The sequence below is a fragment of the Clupea harengus genome, chromosome 11 (genome assembly GCF_900700415.2).
Source record: "Clupea harengus chromosome 11, Ch_v2.0.2, whole genome shotgun sequence".
Taxonomy (NCBI): Eukaryota; Metazoa; Chordata; class Actinopteri; order Clupeiformes; family Clupeidae; genus Clupea; species Clupea harengus.
Window position 1 is genome coordinate 9,202,271 of NC_045162.1, and position 19,098 is coordinate 9,221,368.

The 19,098-nt window shown below is 40.6% G+C and overlaps 1 protein-coding gene and 1 long non-coding RNA gene across 3 annotated transcripts in view; one reads left to right on the forward strand and one right to left on the reverse strand.

Moving 5' to 3' along the window:
* Window positions 1–19,098, reverse strand: part of LOC116222449 — a 27,443-nt gene continuing 8,345 nt past the window's right edge. Inside the window, exons 2-4 of one of the 2 annotated variants that reach the window (XR_004164665.2) lie at window positions 5,907–6,418; window positions 2,081–2,207; window positions 1–1,924 (exon numbers count right to left, since the gene is read on the reverse strand). This is a non-coding gene — a long non-coding RNA (uncharacterized LOC116222449). Of the gene's footprint in view, window positions 2,208–5,906; window positions 6,419–19,098 lie in introns of both variants that reach the window. The other variant, XR_004164664.2, reaches the window with a different exon arrangement.
* Window positions 7,760–17,446, forward strand: LOC116222448. The gene is made up of 7 exons (XM_031576596.2): window positions 7,760–10,524; window positions 13,395–13,552; window positions 13,702–13,845; window positions 13,955–13,979; window positions 14,209–14,274; window positions 14,360–14,438; window positions 14,558–17,446. The coding sequence occupies exons 1-7, from the start codon at window positions 10,488–10,490 to the stop codon at window positions 14,667–14,669; spliced, it is 621 nt and encodes a 206-aa protein (XP_031432456.2). The 5' UTR covers window positions 7,760–10,487; the 3' UTR covers window positions 14,670–17,446.

Below are 19,098 nucleotides of genomic sequence, written 5' to 3' on the forward strand. Positions count from 1 at the left end.
TACTGTGATTTAGAGATACCTGTGGATGAAAAGTATCTTATAACACTCCCGTTACTGTGATTTAGAGATACCTGTGGATGAAAAGTATCTTATAACACTCCCGTTACTGTGATTTAGAGATACCTGTGGATGAAAAGTATCTTATAACACTCCTGTTACTGTGATTTAGAGATACCTGTGGATGAAAAGTATCTTATAACACTCCCGTTACTGTGATTTAGAGATACCTGTGGATGAAAAGTATCTTATAACACTCCCGTTACTGTGATTTAGAGATACCTGTGGATGAAAAGTATCTTATAACACTCCCGTTACTGTGATTTAGAGATACCTGTGGATGAAAAGTATCTTATAACACTCCCGTTACTGTGATTTAGAGATACATGAAGGACCAGATCAGGTGCCAGTACCTTCTCATCCTGGTTCTACCGAGATCAGTCAAGGGGAGTTTGAGGTAAACAGAAACAGTTGAATAGTCTCCAACTTTCACACATTCTATAGTGATATAGAAGTTTTTGTGAGCTATTACTGATATTAGGGGGAAAATTACATGCCTTTGTTGAATATCTTTGGGCCGAACATGAGTAAAACGTCTGAAAGGTGAAAATAATGAGACAGGCTGGCTCTACTAACCTTGCTGTTAAGTGGTCTTATTTGCAGAAAACAAACGTTGTGTGATTGTTATACACAAACAGATACATTAATATTCCACAGGATCACTCAAATGACAAACTTGAAGACTCTGTAATTGAGGACCTGGATGTGAGGGAAAGCAGCCAAGAGATCAACTTCCCTTTCACTGGCCCCTCAGCCATCTCCACCTCCTCCTTTGACTCCACTGAAAGGCGCATGTCCAGAAGCGTGCAGTTCTTCTTTGATCATGACTCAAGGCGTGACAGTATAAAGACGGCGGCCAGCACACGGACACCCACTCCCTACCCGTCGCCCAGAAGGTATCAGGACTTACTTACTTTTACAAGACAGCTGCAGCAAGTGTGAATGTATATTTATCATCATTATGTTTAGAAATAAGTATGCGGCCATAGCAAGGGGAGTCTCTTACTTATGTCTATTGATATATTAAGTTGATTCCATTTCCTAAGTTTATTTCATATTTTTAATTAACGTCATTCTTCTCAAATGTAATATTCAAAATGTCTTCCTTCCTTACCTTTAACCACTGGTCAGCCCAAGCCTAACCTGTCTGCCTGTTTGAAACCTGACTCCTATCACTACAGCAGGATGTGCACCATTTTCTGACACTTGTTGCTCTTCTGCACTTTTTTTTTAGCTCAGTCACGTCTTTCAGAGAGGCTGAGGCTGCAGATGAATCTCTGATTGATGGAGCGCAAACCACAGAAAGGGCCAACACCAAAGGACAAGAGCCACGGGGCCCAGGCCTCCACCAGAGGGTTAATGACGACAATGAGCTGATTTTCTTTCGCAGGATGGAGAAAGGTCAATCTGCTGCCTCCACCCAGAAAAGGTTTAAGTTTCTGGAACGATTCACCAGAACAGCACCAGCACCACCCCATGGATGCCCTAAATTAATCCCAACTGAAAGGTCTGCCACAGGCCACCATGTCCGTGAGAAGCTGACCGACCTCTTTAGGAGCTGCTCTTGCTCCCGTTCCAACAGTAACAGTAGTGTCTAGGGACTCTGGGCACAAGCGCAAAGCACGACAGAGCCCTGAGAGAATAAAACGGGGACTGTGATGGTGTTATGTGCACGTTCAGATTGTTTTGGGTGAAACGTGAATAAATAAATATGTCCAACATTGCTTACCTACTAAGTGAAATGAGATGGGCTGTCCTTTATGTTTCATCTGAGATCCGTAGTTGGGCTATCACTTGTTCCATCTTCTTTGTATACTTAATACCGCTTTTTTATATATCTTGTGTGCTCATCCTTAACTTACCACAACTTAAACAACAAAAACATTACGCTGCATTACAATATGAAACAATACAATGGAATGCAATGCAATCTTCTGATTTAATATGTGTACACAAGACTTGTGAGATAATTTCGCTCAGACCGTATGAGAGAATTGTAAAGTCAATCTTGTTGAGAGTTCACCTTAACATCATCCATCCCTCTGAGCTCCACCTTTAGCACATGAGAGTTCACCATCCCATCATCCATCCCTCTGAGCTCCACCTTTAGCACATGAGAGTTCACCATCATCTGTTCCTCTGAGCTCCACCTTTAGCACATGAGAGTTCACCATCACATCATCAGTCCTTCAGCTGGATAAGAGTGAAGCTCAGCTCGGTGTCCCCACGTCTCATGCAGTTTCTCACATCACTCAGGTTGTGAAGGCGGGTGACGTGGGGTGGTGCATCATTGACACTTAAAGCTGTGATGATACTTTTATCATAACCATATATATGGTATAATAATTATATTTATAGTTGTAATGATATTATAATGTATACCTCTGGGCATCTTAATGTATACAACTGGGGTTTTCACAAATTGAGGCACCTATGTTAAAGGCACAGTTTGCAATTGTGATGAAAGGTAGTTGATATTTGTGCTCAACAGCCAATCAAATGTCATCCCTCTCTCCTGTGCTCCTGAAGCAACATGTTGATTGGCTAGAATTGTGTATGGCACAGAGCCAAGAATGTATACGAGCACCAGAGCTGTTTTGAGGGCACACACTGAACGAACAGCTAGAGGACCGTGAGGAGCAATTTTGCTGAATTTAGCAAAGAAAATGTATTGGATTAGAATCGGGGAATATATACCTTTAATGACACCTGCCTTCTCTCAGGCTCCTGGTTTATGTGCTGGGGCTAGTTCCACAGTATGAACTGAACTGAACCCTACTACCAAGCAGAGGTGTAAAAAGTACTGAAATGTTGTACTCAAGTAAAAGTACAATTACTTTGATGAAATTGTACTTAAGTACAAGTAAAATTACTCATCTAAAAATCTACTCAAGTAAAAGTAAAAAGTAGTTCATTTAAAATGTACTTTAAGTAAAAGTTACTTAGTTACTTTCAATAACTTGACGGGGGCCGCTCCTATATAGTGCAAAAAACGACAGGGGTCATAAATTTTTAATTAAAGGAGAATCTTTAGAAATATAAGTGCAATGACATTAAACATGTCAAACATTAAACATTAAACATGTCAACACAACATTTAAGAACTTTTGGGAGGACATGTCAAGACATGAACCACATGACAGCTAAAATAAAGTTAAAATGCCGCTGCCGCTGCCCCACTATAAACTTTGGTTACTTTACTTTTGTCCACCTTTAGAGCATTAGTCTACAAACTTCTTGTTGAGTTTGAGTTTCAGCTGATTTTCAAGGTGAGTAGAGTTCATCCGGGCTCGCTTTGCAGTGAGCAGCAATCCAGCACAGCTGAAGAGTCGCTCGCAGGCGGCCGAGGCAGGTAGGCCAGTATTGAGTTTCAGGGACAGTTTTTTGATATTCTGAAAGGCGTCCAGCAGATCCATATTGACTGAGACACAGGCTAGGTACCCTTCTAACTCCTCTGTACCTTCTGACCTTCTGGACTTCATTGAGGAAAATAAATCATCTTCATCTGATGAATGTTGTCCAACTTGCTCCAGCCTCCAACATCCGGTCAAGGTGTTGTCTGACATATACTAGACCTGTAGTATGACAAACAACATTTCTGACAATTAAGTATTGAGCTGCTATCAAGAGTGCATCATAACACAGAAATAGCTATAAATAGCTACTTGAGATGACAGACCTACAGTACATATACAGAATTATAGCATTATCTTCTATTTCTACATGCATCACAATTCATAATCCTCAATTCTTGCTAACCGAGACCCCTGAGCATGAACATGAAAGACGTGCACGTTGCAAACCCACTGTTTATAGTTATCAATATCTGACTAAACATCGTGATAAATTCCAGATACACATTGACTTGTCCAACTGTCTGACAACGATGGTGTGCACATTCACATTGTTCCTGTTTCAATGCTTGGAGGCAGCCAAATGATTAGCCTAATATCAGTTTATGTGGTGTATTTCATTGCTGATGACTGATCTGCAGTTTTTAACACAATATGAGAGACTGAACATAATAATGCTATGACCTGAAACGAATGGAAGACAGAAATGGAATTATTATTAGTCTATGACGACTGTCGACGTTAGCATACTCAGGGCGGTTGCAAGTGCTAGCCAAAATTAGGCTATAGTGCCATGAAACGCATAGTTTGCTTAATGGAGCAAAGCTAACTTAACGACAAAAACGCTGTCTGAACTACTAATGGAAAGGGACGAATACTGTAGGCTACTTACCAATACATGCTTGTGCAGATTTGAAGATTCATTTTTATAAGCAGAAAGATCTGACTGGCGGGTTAGGCACAGCTTACACAGCACTATATAGCTGTTGCCTCTTTTACTGCATGCTGAGATGTGGCCACGGGTTTTCTTCATCTTCTTTACTTTCAACTGGCGGAAAGTTCGGTGCTTCAGCTTGTTGGTAGTCCGCACTATCATCTTCCTCCATCTCTATCTCTCGTGACTCGGCACCGGCGCCTTACATCGACTCCATCATCCACTCTATGCAGCATCCACTACTGCAGTGAGAATTGTCGTGCGCGATTCCCGCCTTGAACTATGTTTATTTTTTTTTACTCAGTAACGGATGTAATTTCCAATGTAGCGAAGTACAATACTTCAGTCAAAATCTACTTAAGTAAAAGTAAAATTACCGATTTCAAAAACTACTTAAAAATTACAAAGTACACAAAGTAACGTGAGTAAATGTAATTCGTTACTTTACACCTCTGCTACCAAGATAATTAATTCAACATACACATTCAGGCCAGTAATTTCCTTCTGCAACCCACCAGAGTCTTCAGAGATACAGAATGAGACTGCTTAGTCCCCAGTATCCCTTAAGAGGTTTTGAGGAGACCCCCGGCCTTCAGGGAACACTAATGGCATCAGCCAGTCAACATTCTCCAACATTAAAACAAAACTGGCATATACTGCAAATGTCCAGCAGCTTTATCCAACCTTGGTATCTCTAAAAATAGTTTCTAAATTAGGCTACATGACAGGAATTGACTAGGCTTTGAATTTCATGTATAGGCTATATGAAGCTAGAAACGGTAGGCTACACATTTCAAAGATTTGTCCGAGAACCTTTGTAGACCACGATAATTATTGAATGACTACTTAAAATTGATGATGATGGTTACTATTCAAATGGGATGACAATAGCCTGACCTAGGCAGACTTCTGACTCCTCCACAGTTCGCTAAAAACATGTGTTTCTTAACATATAACGAACCAAAAACATCTCCGGCGTATCAATACTTGATTTGACGGCAGGTTAGGCTTGAACGGCCATGGAGAGTCACAATGATACGTTCCATAAACCAAACTAGAATGTTTGATACGTTCTATAAAATGCCGAGTTCGATTTGGTACTCAATTTGATTTCCGACTGCGATCAGAACTGCACGGTAAAACCGCTAATCCATAAACAGAATAATTAACATAAAATCATTTAAGACGAAAACTACGTTTTCATTTCAACGTTTAATAATGTGGTTTTGAATTCAGTGTTTATATAATTTTAGCTATTAATTGTCTCTGTATAAAAGCTAAAAACATTGCCTGTACTGTAACTATCCCTAAATTAAGCAGTATCCTAGGTAGACAATTTTTTCGTGAAGTGAAAGCTAGCAATGTTGGTTAACCAAAAGTGCTTGAACCTTTTAGCTGCCATTGTACAAAGCTACGGATCTTCAAACAATATTCTACTCTATGGAGAACACACATCATGACAATTTTGTCAATGATGGACCAACTACATTGAAGATTATTTGGGTAACCAGCCACACCACAAAGGGATCTTCTCATTGTAAATCATGATCATGTACTCTTACCGTAATTAATTCCTTCTCTTCTTTTTCCCCACAGGGACCCGCCTGTGTCTTCAGAGATGCACGGTGAGGCTGGTCAGTCTCCAGGCTCCCGTCACAGTGGTTTCTTAGAGACCAGCCATCAGGACCTTAAGGTATACTAAACATATCAGCCAGTGAACATCCTGGTGAAACTAAACTGACTAGGCAAAATATCAAGCATTATCATTTCACTGAAAGCTCAGTAAAGTAAAAAAAAAAAAAGTGCACTTAGAAAATTAGAAATAATTGAGACAACAATTGGGTTGGCAGTGTCTTTCATGTATATATGAAGTCAGATACTGGCTTCAGGTATGCTAGCCACTCAGCTTGTCAGTCATTCATATTTTCCGCTGTATCCATGTCTTACAACAGAATGGGTCTGAGGATCACTGCAGAGTCTTGGTTGTTGATGGTCCACTTTGGGAGGAATGCCATCATCAAACTGTGCTCCATTCCTCTGATGGATCAGGTAAGTGCCGTTACAAGCTCAGCACCTGTAAATCAAAAGCGAACTCTCTAAATATCCAGATATAGTAACAATTTGAGTACAATACCGTACCGTTGTAAGAAAGGAAAACTGTGTGGTAGTTTAACGTGCCTTTGAGTCCAGAGTTTAGGGAAACAACTAAACTGAAACCGTTCTTTGAGCCTTGTTATTAATCGCTACTCAGTGCTTCTTCTGTACTCCTTAGGGAGAGCAACTTAGTGTGATTACAATTCCATAACCCAATATTTTACGCTTCCGCAGACACAAGTAAGACAGAATTCAGCCACGACCCATCCACAGGTGGTCAGTTCACCGAGAGGACTACGAGTTACCTTCAAGTGCGCTCTGTCACGCCATGGTCAGTGGACTCCTCCTCTACGGACTCTGAAACCATCACTGCTGTCCAAAACCTTGCAAATGAGTAAGTATCCATGATCACTGGAATACTGAACTTATGAAATTTCTTCCGATGTAAGTCACCCGAGTCATGTGAACGTCTACATTAGTCTGTCAAATTGTACTACAAGATTGACAAACAAATTCACGTAATGCTCAAATTCTTTCTTTCACTTTTCAGGTGCCTTGACTCTGTAACAGAGGAGAGACCAAAATCTAAACTCATGATATATAAGGTGATGGCCAGTACAGGGGGCAAAGAGGAATGGTACCTGGACTTGGGGTCACTGGAATTTGACCCCTCCGTCACTCCGGGCCATTCCAGCAACCACACAGATGCAATGAATGCCTTTGAGAGTGTAACGCCTACTTCCTACATGGAAACTTTAACCAATCACATAGAAGATGTCGTCACAACTGAAACCACACCGGCATCTGTGGAGCCTAAAATGGCCCAGACTATCAAGAGGCCCACTGTGGTGCAGCGTTTCCTCATAACTTGTCAGCGGTTGAGGAACCTCTTTAATGAGTGCTCATGTGTCAGAGATTCATTAGTCGTCCGTCTACCTGAGTCGTCCTCTGCCAGGTCTGCAGTTTCCAGCGGCGGTCAAAGTTGTGGCCACATCAAGGATACAGGCACCTCAGGGTGTGCTGATCTGACCACAGCCGTTGATGCCATGGAGACTGTAATGGTAAGGATGGCCCTGAGTTTAGATGATGCTGCCACTATGAGGATGAAGATGGAGAAACTACTGTCCAGTGGAGCTTTGAAGCCACTGATAGACATTCTGGTGAATCATCTCCGAAACCTTATTTTCGAGTATGTCCCTTTTACATCTACTGAAGTGCCTGGCACGTCTGCGTCCACATCCACTTTCCCTCAATGGAGAGAGACTGATCGTTTCTCAAAGTATATATATGCCATCGTTGAGAGGTCTCTGAAGCCTTTCCTTGACCAGCTTCTGGGTGATGTCCTTGCAGAGTCAAATATGGCTTATGTGGATGACAGCAGGCGTGACACTCCATCAACGTCCAGCTCTTGTATTGTGATCCATGAGAACATTGTAAGTCTTTTGACCACCATGATGACTCGGGAGATAATGAATGATTTATCTGGCGGGCCAGAGGAGGTCTCTGGTCACAGGTCACCCAGCAGAGGCTTTACAGCTAGGACCAGTGGAGCCAGTGATCGCGATGCAGTGGGGGACTACACAGTTACTGTCTGCACAGAGGGAGTGGACAAAACCAGTGTGTGCTCTGAGGGAAAGGATTACTTTTCACTAGTCGGTATAGTGCTGGTACAGCTGATGAGGAAGATTGAACCCAGTACTGAGCACATGGTTGATTTCACAGCCTTCCACAGTGACCTCACTGAAAAGATCCTCTCAGAGTTTTGCTCTACATCAGGCCTCTCGAGAAACGAAGCGTATCCACAATCTATCAAGACTCAGAAGATATGCAAGAAAATGTACAAGGACCTTTTGAAAAGCTTTATCTCCAAAGACATGGTTCATAAGCTGTTAGTTTACCGGCTTCCAGTTTTCAGTACAGTACTGACCAAATCTTTGGTGAAAGAGCTTCTTCAGTTGAACCACAAGGGGGACGCTGAGAGAGGACATGGAGGCAAAATCTTAAACTTCCTTCCGAAATTTAGACTCAGCAGAAGGCTCCTTGCAGCTTTCAAGAAGAGGTCTGTCAACATCAAGGTAAAGCAGTTTACTCTATTCTTCTACTTTGATAACAACAACAATAATAATAATAGTCATCATCATAATCACAATTGGTTTGCATTTATTTTCAGAATTCCATGATGAACTTTCACAATCGCCACAAAGTTCAGCCAATGTCTGCAGAGGTCACAGATAATGAGACATCCTTTAGTGAAGATGAGGGTCAGTCTTCTAGAGGAGGTCTTTTTTTCACACAGGGATTTTAAGAATTCCTTATAATCCCTTATCCCTTTTATTTAACATTCCCAGATATGTTAAATAACATCTTAATTCAATCCTTATAGGCTGGTAGATAGCATAGTATAGTTAGTTACCATTTCTTTGCCTTTTTAATTCATTTCCCTCCCTCTTTGTACTACAGGTCAGACACCTCAGTGCCACCAGACTGCATCCTCCTCATGTGAGGGAGAATCCCACAACAACCACTTTCTCCCCAGTGTGCTAAAGACCCTCGCCAAAGGCCTGCACAAGTCGCATAGGACTCCCACACCCGCATAGACAGCACAGATCTATACATTGTCCTGGAGCCTTTATTAGAGACTAGGATAAATTGCAATAGCTTTAAATTAACCTTTACATTACATTTCTTTTCAGATAATGTCAATTTCAAAGTTGATCAGGTAATTCTTTGATTTAATTAAATGCAGAAGAGCCAAGGCATGCAGTTTATGTATGCAGCGAATGTATGCACCGTCATATTTTCTAAATGTTATAAATTCAATGTTGTGGGGAATTCCTTCCTGTCTTTCTAGGTATTGTACATCTATCTTTGTTACTTAGCCAGTCAATCCAAATTGATATCCACAACTCGGTTTTGGCAATATGAGACAAAATAACGCCCATTGCATTGTGAGTATGCTCAATAACTAAGAGCACAGACGAGTGCATAGCATGGCCACAAGGGGACGTCATAAGTCTCGTTGTAAACTGAGACAAACTGATCAGTGTCTGTATAGAAGCTTCATTTCTATAGAACGGAAGGGCATGGAGCCACGCCGCGCACCTCTATAAACAGTCAACGGTGCCTATAGACAAACACAGGTGCATGCATTAATGAGTGATAATAATAATAATAATAATACATCACATGTATATAGCGCTTTTCATAGTTCTCAAAGACGCTTAATAATGATGTTCACAAGAGTAGATAGTTTTGCAAACTTGGAGTGTATCACCTCCTTTAAAACTGCTATGCTCTACCAATATTCTCTGCTGGACCAGAGTGACCCTGTCACAAGGGTCATGTAAAATGTTCCTACAGTATCTTGATCCACATTCCACAGACATGTAATGGACAGACAGGTGATGATCTCATTTCAAGTTTTTCTCGTGTGATTTTAGCCAACAGCATCTCATCGGCCAGTTGAAAACAGCTTAAGAATGAATTGGGTGAAGTCTGTCCTTACCGGCGGTGTTGTAGCCATTTCTGTGGAAATACGTTTTGTAAAGATTGTAATTGAATAATAATTGTAGATTGATAATTTAAGATTGAATGATATTTATGAGAACTAAGAAGAAAATGTGTAATGTAGAAATGAAAATATTGCTAGTTGACCAGTGACGCTAAGAATAACGTAATTTGATTGGCTGTTTGATTTGATATGCAAGAACAAGAAACACCGCAAAGCAGTTAGAAGCCATTGGACCTTGGAGCAACACAGTCTTCTTACCTACACCTAATGCCAGTTAACTTGTTAGAAAAGTATTATCCTGAATTTTTTACTGTATTAATTAAATCATTTTAAGCAAACTTACAAAAGAAGAATTTCGGATTACAGACTTTTATTTCTGGACTTTTTCTGTCGAGTACGAAAGAACTTTGAGGTCCTAAGATCAGTCAGATAGGCTGTACCCACAGGCGGTGTTATCAGGGGACAGAGCCACAACTCAGAGCTCAAAAGCGGTTGCTGTTCAACTTCTTTGGTCTCTCAGTCAACACATCACGGCAACATGAACATTGGACAAACCATCATCAGCATATCCACAGGTATGGACTTGACGTTTACTAATACTTCTGTTCGAATGTCGAATTTGCATCGAATGTTTATTGCCTAAATATTTACTTGCCCTGTAAGGCGAAGTCAGACCAATTCAACGTACAGCTCCTCGGTGACATTAAGAAAATAGAGGGCTGTATGCATTGTCAAATTTACGCTGTTATCGCGTTGACAGCGTTTTTAATCTTAAACTTTACTTAAGTTGAGGTTAAAGCAAATACAAGCTAATGATATTATTAATATGTTATGAAATATAACGTTATCGTTAGCCTACTCATTTTCTGCCGATTTGGAAATTCAGGTATATGGGCTATGGGCTCAAACGCGGAAGTGCTCTGACGGCATGTACCGGTACGAACACATGCCAACAGCGCGAAACGCTTTCATCGTTTAGTGCATTGTTTCCCAAAGACTGGGTCGCGACCCTCAGCTGGGTCGCAAGAGATTTTTTTTTGGGTCGCCTTGTCGCCAGTTTGTTAAAAAAAAATCGATATGCTAAGTCTATTTATAGATTAACGTTATGTATAAGCTTACCCAAACTAACGGTTTTCTAAAGAGATATTTGTCCTTTTTAACTTGTACGACTCGTTTAACACCGCAAGAAAACGTATTTCTAATAATGTTTACGGTGACACGTTACATGAGTACGTTTTCGCCTGCGTCAATTATCGGACACTCCCTCTTCGTTCCACTCACCGCGTTGGTTTTCGAGATAATAATATGCTTTCCTCCTGCTTTTACATATAGGCCTACCGGTCTCATTTCTGTACAAATGACTTTGCCACATTATATTTTGACAAGCAAACGTTAATCTGACTAGTGTTATTTTTTGTTTAATTTGGGTATTTTCGACAAAACACTGAGCGAAGTTATTCGCGTTGTAAACTTCATTAAGGCCAGCGCACTTAACAACCGGCTGTTTGATCAACTGTGCACTGACATGGGAGCAGAACACACGCACTTACTGTTTACCACTGAAGTGCGCTGCTTGTCCAAAGGCAGAGTTTTGACCAGATTCGATGAACTTAGACATGAAATTCATGCATTCCTTATCCAGAAAAAAGTCCGCTCTTGCCGAATTACTCACTGATGATTGGCTTCTCAATTGGTCTTATCTGGCTGATATCTTTTCATCCCTCAACGAACTGAATTTAAAATTACAGGGACAGCACGACAATGTTTTCCTTAATTGGAAAAATGTTCAGGCTTTCCAAAAGTCATTGAAGCTGTGGCTTGCACGACTCAGAAGGCCAGACCCAAGTCACTACATGCGTCCCACTGTGTTGCAGCACGTAGAAGAACATGATGTTGCGGCCACACAAGTGAAACACCTCTCTGCGCTTATTCAAACTCATCTCGCTGCGCTTATTGAGAACTTTCTGATCGCTATTTTCAGAGAGTTATGTCATTCTGAATGATAAAAGGTGGATCCAAAATCCCTTCGAATTTGAGAGTCCTGAGTCTTTGCTTGAGTTGCAGCTTAGTCCTTCAGAAGAAACCGAGTTGTAGCAGCTCATGTGCAATCGCACTCTGCAAAGACGCTATGGATCTGTGACCGTATCATTCTGGATAAGCATTTCGTCAGAATATCCTGTCCTCAGTAGGGCCAGTATTTCTATGCATATTCCTTTCACTACTACATATACTGTATGTGTATTGTGATTTTCTGTGCTCACAAAAATGAAGACAAAGCACAGAAACAGACTGAATGCTGCGCCTGATATGCGTTGTGCTCTCCTCCTGCACCCCGGACTGGAACGCGCTAGAAAAACGCAGACAGGCCCACCTATCCCATTAGCAATGTTGAAATGTTAAGTTTTGTATAATTTGTAATTTTTTCATATGGTGTTCCAATATTGCTGGTTCAATTGAATGTTGAAAAGAAGAAAAAAATGGGCTATATGTTTTTTTTTTCTTCAATAGCCTACATTTAATGTCCAAATAGGCACTTATTGGATACCTTATTTTAATATTGCTGGTTCAATTGCATTACTTTTCATTATTTAAAACTTAGTAATAATTGTTCAGGGAGAAGTGATCACTCAGTCTGAGATAGCTTATTAACAATGGCAGTAGGCCTACAAGTTCTGAAATAACAATAAAATATAATTTATAAAATAAAATAACAATAAAATATCCTCATTAATGTTCAATAATGGTCAAATCCACCTTTATTTTGTGATTTAAGAATAATGTCTATTGGCAAGGGTCGCGAAGGCTTTCAACTTTTAAAATATGGGTCCCCAGAAAAAAAGTTTGGGAAACACTGGTTTAGTGGGTGTGGCGTAGCGTGATGAAATAGCATAACAGACTGGACTAGACGCCGCGCACACTCAACGCGATGGATAATCATAACGATGCATAATTATGCACCCCCTCCCCCCTCAGCATGGGAACTAGTTCGCTCGTTTGTTTATGTTGGCGGTGGATGTTGGACTGCGTACAGTCACTTTACTTTAAGTTTGTGTGTCACTGGCGAACTATCACAAACATAAAACTTGACCTGTTTGAGTCCTGTACATTACTGTGCTGCCTGCAATATCGACGTAACCCCATCAACTGCATTCGGACTCCAGAGGTGTTCTTACAGACACACCAGGGCGACACCACCATACCGAACATCACCCTATACTGTCCTTTTTAAGTCCTTTACCAGTTTTTTCATGCATTGACATTCTTAGTCACACGTGGGATAGTTGCTCTTCTGGTTTTCCTTACATGTCGCACTAATGTACAAGCACCACGGACATTAAATGCTTTCGACTACATTATCCAAAGTAGTTTTTGATGTAATCTATCCTTGAATCTGTGTATGTGTCTGGATGAATGGTTTTGTGTGTGTGTGTGTGCGTGTGTCTAGCCCTATTGATGTATGTCATCAGTCAGCTCTCTGCGGCTCCTGTGACAGAACTTTGTGAGGGGAAAGTGCAACTAGACGGACACTGCGAGTTTAAACTGCAACCCAGCATTACTGACCTACTGACTGATCCAACCTGTGAAGTACAAGTGATTATTGAGGTGAACTTCACAAAACTGAACTCAAATTCCTTGTTGACAAATGCTTCTGACAGAGTATAACATGTTGCACTTACAGATAGACCTTATAAACCAGAATTAAGTTAAGCGACAGATTTAATTAATTAATTTTTTTCTGCTGTTTTCCACAGAATACTGTAAGGGCTATATATGAGAAGGGGAAGGTGCCTGCCAACTTGTCATCACCAGTCCTGAAAGCCACGATGCACAATTTCACTTTGAGAAACTGCCCCAATTCCGTCACACTGGATGTAGACTGCCCACTCAGACAAAAGGTTTCAATTTGTTCACAATTGCACCCCTTGATCTTCATATGAGATAATGAAGTTTAATACTTGTAATTAATATCTATTTATTTGTCAATTTTCCCTCCTGACTACAAAGGTCCGAAGAAAAGTAGACTGCCATTGTGAGTATTTTCATACACTTGTACATCTCACAAAATTCCATGAGTGGACACAAAAGAATAGTGTTTTCATTAGAGTGAGTATGTAAGGTGATACTATGTGTAAACTATCTTTTTGTCCTAACCCTGTTTTTTAATGAAACATGGAATGAGTAGACCTTATTTTCACTTTGTTGTCCACTGTCAATTATCCCTCTCTGATACCTTTGTATTTGTGTCCGCTTGTTCCCAGGTGTCTATTCTGCTCCAGTCCAGTCCATCAACTCCACTGCCACACCTCTAACCACAGTATCGAAGGGTAAGTCGAAGATGGAAAAAAACTGCCCCTTTTTTATCCACACGTGCTTCATACTCAATGCCTTATCAAATGTCTCATCTTTCAGCAAACATCACCAACAGTGTTGCTATTGGTCTTGGTCTTGTTGGTGTCGTTGCCATTGCCTTGATCATCTTCAAATACAGGTATGTTGGGATGGAACATTCCCTCCAGAGCTCACAGGAGGAGTCTAGATTGATGTCATTGAATTATTTGTTAATTGTTTATGTGTTTCCCTCACTTTGTTATTGTTTACTACTAACAGAAAGGAGATTGTTGCCTTCATGAAGAAAAACAACACAGGCACATCAAAAAGCTGCTCCACTGACGGTCGTGGTGCTGTAGAAATGATGCTCGGACACGATGCTCAAGCCTGACCTGCAGTGATGTTAATGTAATGAAATGAACAGTCCTAGCTCTGTAAATGGGAAACAAATGTATGGCTCAAACCAAGCAATACACGATTGAACACATTACTTCAATAGCACTGAAGGAAAGGGAGTAATTTGATTGGCTATTGCACTCAAATATCAACACACTTTTGCCAGAATTGCAGACTGTTCCTTTAACACATCTAGTATGTTTTAATGGTTAAAATGAAGTGGTCCTGTAATGTTAAGGTAATGATATGCTATTCTGAGGTGGAGGTGTCCAAGGATTGCTATAACAAGCAGTCATCTTTCCATTTAGTCCCTCAATGTTCTGGTGCTAACTGTTACATACGGGTCCTCATTTCCTGTTTCTGGATGGATACAAATCTTATTGATAATGGAAACTTAAAGGAAGGGGTTTAAGGGCCGCTTCATAAAGCACACTAGTGACAACGCATGTGCATCCAGCTCCAACGAACACCTTTCTGGTCCGCCGAGTACGCCAGAAAAGACTCCCAAGATCAATCATGTCTGTTCCAAACCTGTCATATTGGGTACAGACTACTGTACTGTCCATTCTATCAATATTTATGCAGAGTATTTATGTGAGTACATCAGTGTTTGATGAAAAGTATTTCTATGGTCTATTTTACTGATTATGGGGATGAATCTGTGGGGACTTTTTAACAGAGAGGCAGGCCAAAGGTTTCTTGGAGATGTGCTCCTGCAGGGAGTCAATTCCCAGCATCCAGTATAGAAGCAAGGAAATGGCTAAAGTAACATTACAGTGTTCTAGTTTAAACACCAGTCAGCCATGGGGAGGTTACAGTGGGGTGATGGCGGTGATGTGACTCCTGTTTCGGGTTTTGTAAGATTGTTCTCCTGTGTGCCTGTCCTTTCTATCAAGAGCTGTGAGATATATTTAAGCATTAAATATATATTAAAATATTATATATTTATTATAAATGTAAGTTTATATTTATTTTTGGATAATTGTATTTTGTTATTAAATGATTTCGTTAAAATATTTAAGGACTCATTGTTTTTTTGAAGGAGTGCCAAGTGCACTGAGAATGAGGAGAGTAAACACTGTTAACACAGACTGTAAACACAATCAATACATACGTCTGTAGAAAGTGCAACATATTTGTCCCTTAAAAAACACGAAAAACAATCCTCACATTGTTCAAAGGTCTTATAGACATTACAGATGCTAATGTGCTCGGCCAAACCCCTTTCAGACCCTCACTTCTTTGACATCCCCTTCTGGGATTTAAAATGTCACTGCCAGGCAACATGCCAATCCGCGACTTCCGTTCGAAAGTGTCATCAGATAACGTGATCTAGGTTATTTAAGGTCATTTCCACTTGCTACTGTTTCATTCAAAGGCATGGGCTCATATGTGGGGTGATCTATGCAGATCCACTGATTGGACAATTTTATGTAGTAGCATAATGATAGCATAATGATGCCTGAGTCAGCTGATGCCCAAGAGTGTTGTGGTGCTGTGTAACGTAATGGACTATTAGCAGATGAGAAAGTTTACATATACGTACACGTACTGTATATACATTAACTTTATACAACACAGGCTACCACAGCCCCTGCTCATGTACAACTGCACCACTCTTCTGGGATATCAAATGTCACTGCCAGGCAACATTCCAAATTGCGCCTTCCGTTTGAAAGTGTCGTCAGATATCGTGATCTAGGTTGTTTACCTTGGCAAGCATGACGTCATTTCCACTTGCTACTATTTTCTTAAAAGGGCATGAGCTCATATGTGGGGTGATCGCTGCAGATCCACTGATTGGGCAAGTTCATGTAGCAGTGAACATAAGACACAGTCAGGTGATGCCCAAGAGTGTTGTGCTGTGTAACATAATGGACTATTAGCAGATGAGAAAGTTTACATATGTCATATTGGGTACAGACTACTGTACTGTCCATTCTTTCAATATTTAAGCAGAGTATTTATGTGCGTTTATATTTGTATTTTGTTGAATCATTTAATACAAATCTTAACAGACTGTAATTGTTTTGTTTTAATGTAGTGCCAAGCTAATGTGCTCTGCCAAACCCCTTACAGACACTCACTACTTAGGCATCCCCTTCAGGGATATCAAATGTCACTGCCAGGCAACATGCCAAACCTCCGTCAGATAACGTGATCTAGGTTAACTTGCTACTATTTTCATGAGCTCATATGTGGGGTGATCTCTACAGTTCCACTGATTGGACAATTTCATGTAGTAGTAAACACAAGACACAGTCAGGTGATGCCCAAGAGTGTTGGGCTGTGTAACATAATGGACTATTAGCAGATGAGAAAGAATACATATAAGCATTATAGGTCCAATACAAATATTTCTTGTGTATGTATGTGTGTATATAAAGAAAAAGAGAGAGAGATTGATATAGATAGATAATGCAATAAAATACAATTATTTATTGTAATGCGAAGGTGGCTCTTCCAGTGGCTTGAACATATTTGCAATCAAATGTTCTTAACATACTTGTCACAACACAACCTGCAAGACGATGCCTAAGATGGTGCCTCTAAGCTATGTTGAGTCATTCAGCATAAAAGGGCAACGCCAACTATCTTAACTTAGTATATTAGTTAACTTAGTTGCTTAACTATATTAAGAGCTCTACCGCTTATTCTGTGTTCATGTACCCAGGTTTGTCACTTCCTCTTGCCTCATTCACAAAAAAACTCCCTCACACTCCTGGAAAACTCAAGAAATGTTTCGACAAGACAGTGAGAGACCACAGACTTCCTAATAGAAGAGCAAACCTCCTAACAGAATAGCCCTATGTCTTGGTTTTGCAAGGAGAATTAAGTCATTATATTAAGAGGTCTACCACTTACTATGTGTTCATGTACTCAGGTTTGTCACTAAACCACATACTTGGAATAGTACATGTTGCTAGAGCTCCTCTGATAAATGGATCAAACCAGTCAAGAATGCAGAACTGGCGTCAAATTACCTTTGAAGGCACATAAAATCTAAGGCTCATATATGCGTTGCATTACATCATCTTTACTGAATGGGCACCCAGTAGGGTACTTTATCATGTTTGCTCTACTCTGGGGGCATTTGAAAGGGCACTTTTGTGGCATTTTCTTTAACCTTGGGGGCAAAAGGAACCTATGCTTATGTCGAATGTGGTTGGTTGTACTGTCACTCAAAACCTGGGTTTAGTTTTAGTTCCCAGTTTACAGAGTGAGACATTGGCTCCTAAAACTTACCCTGATGCAAGCTGTGATTTTTTTAACTTCTATAGATGAAGGTCAGAGGTTGGTATAAAGGAGTACTGCAAATACGATCACCTCACCCTTTGCATCTCAAAACCCTCTTCCAGGTTTAGGCGCTATGCACATAAGATATACTTTTAATTTTTTACCTATCTATTGTGAGATTCTCACAAAGGCAGTTTTGTTGTTGTTGTATTCTGTGTTTAGCATTTGTGTCCTACAGACAGCAGCACTGTGCAGCACTGTGAAGGAGGGCCTTTACAGACCCCTGTCTCCAGCTGTGTGTTGTTGTATCCTGCTGTGCAGGATCTATGGTTGATCTATCGCAGGTGTTTTATTGGTTAGGTTAGGTTGCTGGCTATTGGTACTTGTATGTGAGAGTAAAAGGATTGGGAATTCCCCAACCAGTGGCACAAGGAATTTAAGGATCCTAACATGATAAATATGACTTAATCAGCCTCCTAATCCTTGCATTTAAAACAAGACTGGTGCAAGACTAATCAGGGCCTATACATTGTATTTTTGGTACTTCCTCTATCTCACTTCTTTGAGGAAAACAAGTCTCTAAAGTTCATATGAGCTCTGCAACTCACTCCTACTCACTTCCTTTCTGTCTGGTTCAGATTGTGGAATACCCCTCTGTCCTGTAAATCAGTGAATCTGGGTTCTGATTTTACCAGCTGCAGAAGCTTTGCCTATACACAATATTTGATGAGTTGTTTGCCCTCTTACAATCGTACAGTGCAAACTTTTGTTTTTGTAGTCTGTTTTGAGAGGTAAACCATGACAACCATGGTCCTGTAAGTAATTTAGAGAGTAAAAATAGCAACAGCTGCTGCACTGGGTCTTGCCTCACACTCTCTTTTTTTGCAAATAGGAAGTCATAGGGCTTCTGTTAAGAGGTGTACCACTTGGAATAACCCCCAGATAGAGACATCTGCCTAGAACTGACCACTTACATATGTACTCTACACTTTTCCCTCGGGAGTACCCCTCAGAGAAATATAACTTTACACGACAGGCTCCCACAGCCCCTGCTCATGTACAGCTGCACCACTCACTTGCCAGAGGTTCCCTGTGTGTCCCCATGAGTTTGGTTTGGTTTCTGCTTTCCAGACGTGTTCATATAATGAAACGCATTGCAAATAACTCCTCTGGGCCAGAGCTATGAG

What these genes read in the sequence shown, in the direction of transcription:
- LOC116222448 (XM_031576596.2), top strand. Translation starts at nt 10,488, where the DNA reads ATGAACATTGGACAAACCATCATCAGCATATCCACAG. An exon ending in ACTGCCCACTCAGACAAAAG is followed by an intron (nt 13,846 to 13,954) that starts GTTTCAATTTGT and finishes CTGACTACAAAG; the next exon opens with GTCCGAAGAAAAGTAGACTG. An exon ending in TTGATCATCTTCAAATACAG is followed by an intron (nt 14,439 to 14,557) that starts GTATGTTGGGAT and finishes TACTACTAACAG; the next exon opens with AAAGGAGATTGTTGCCTTCA.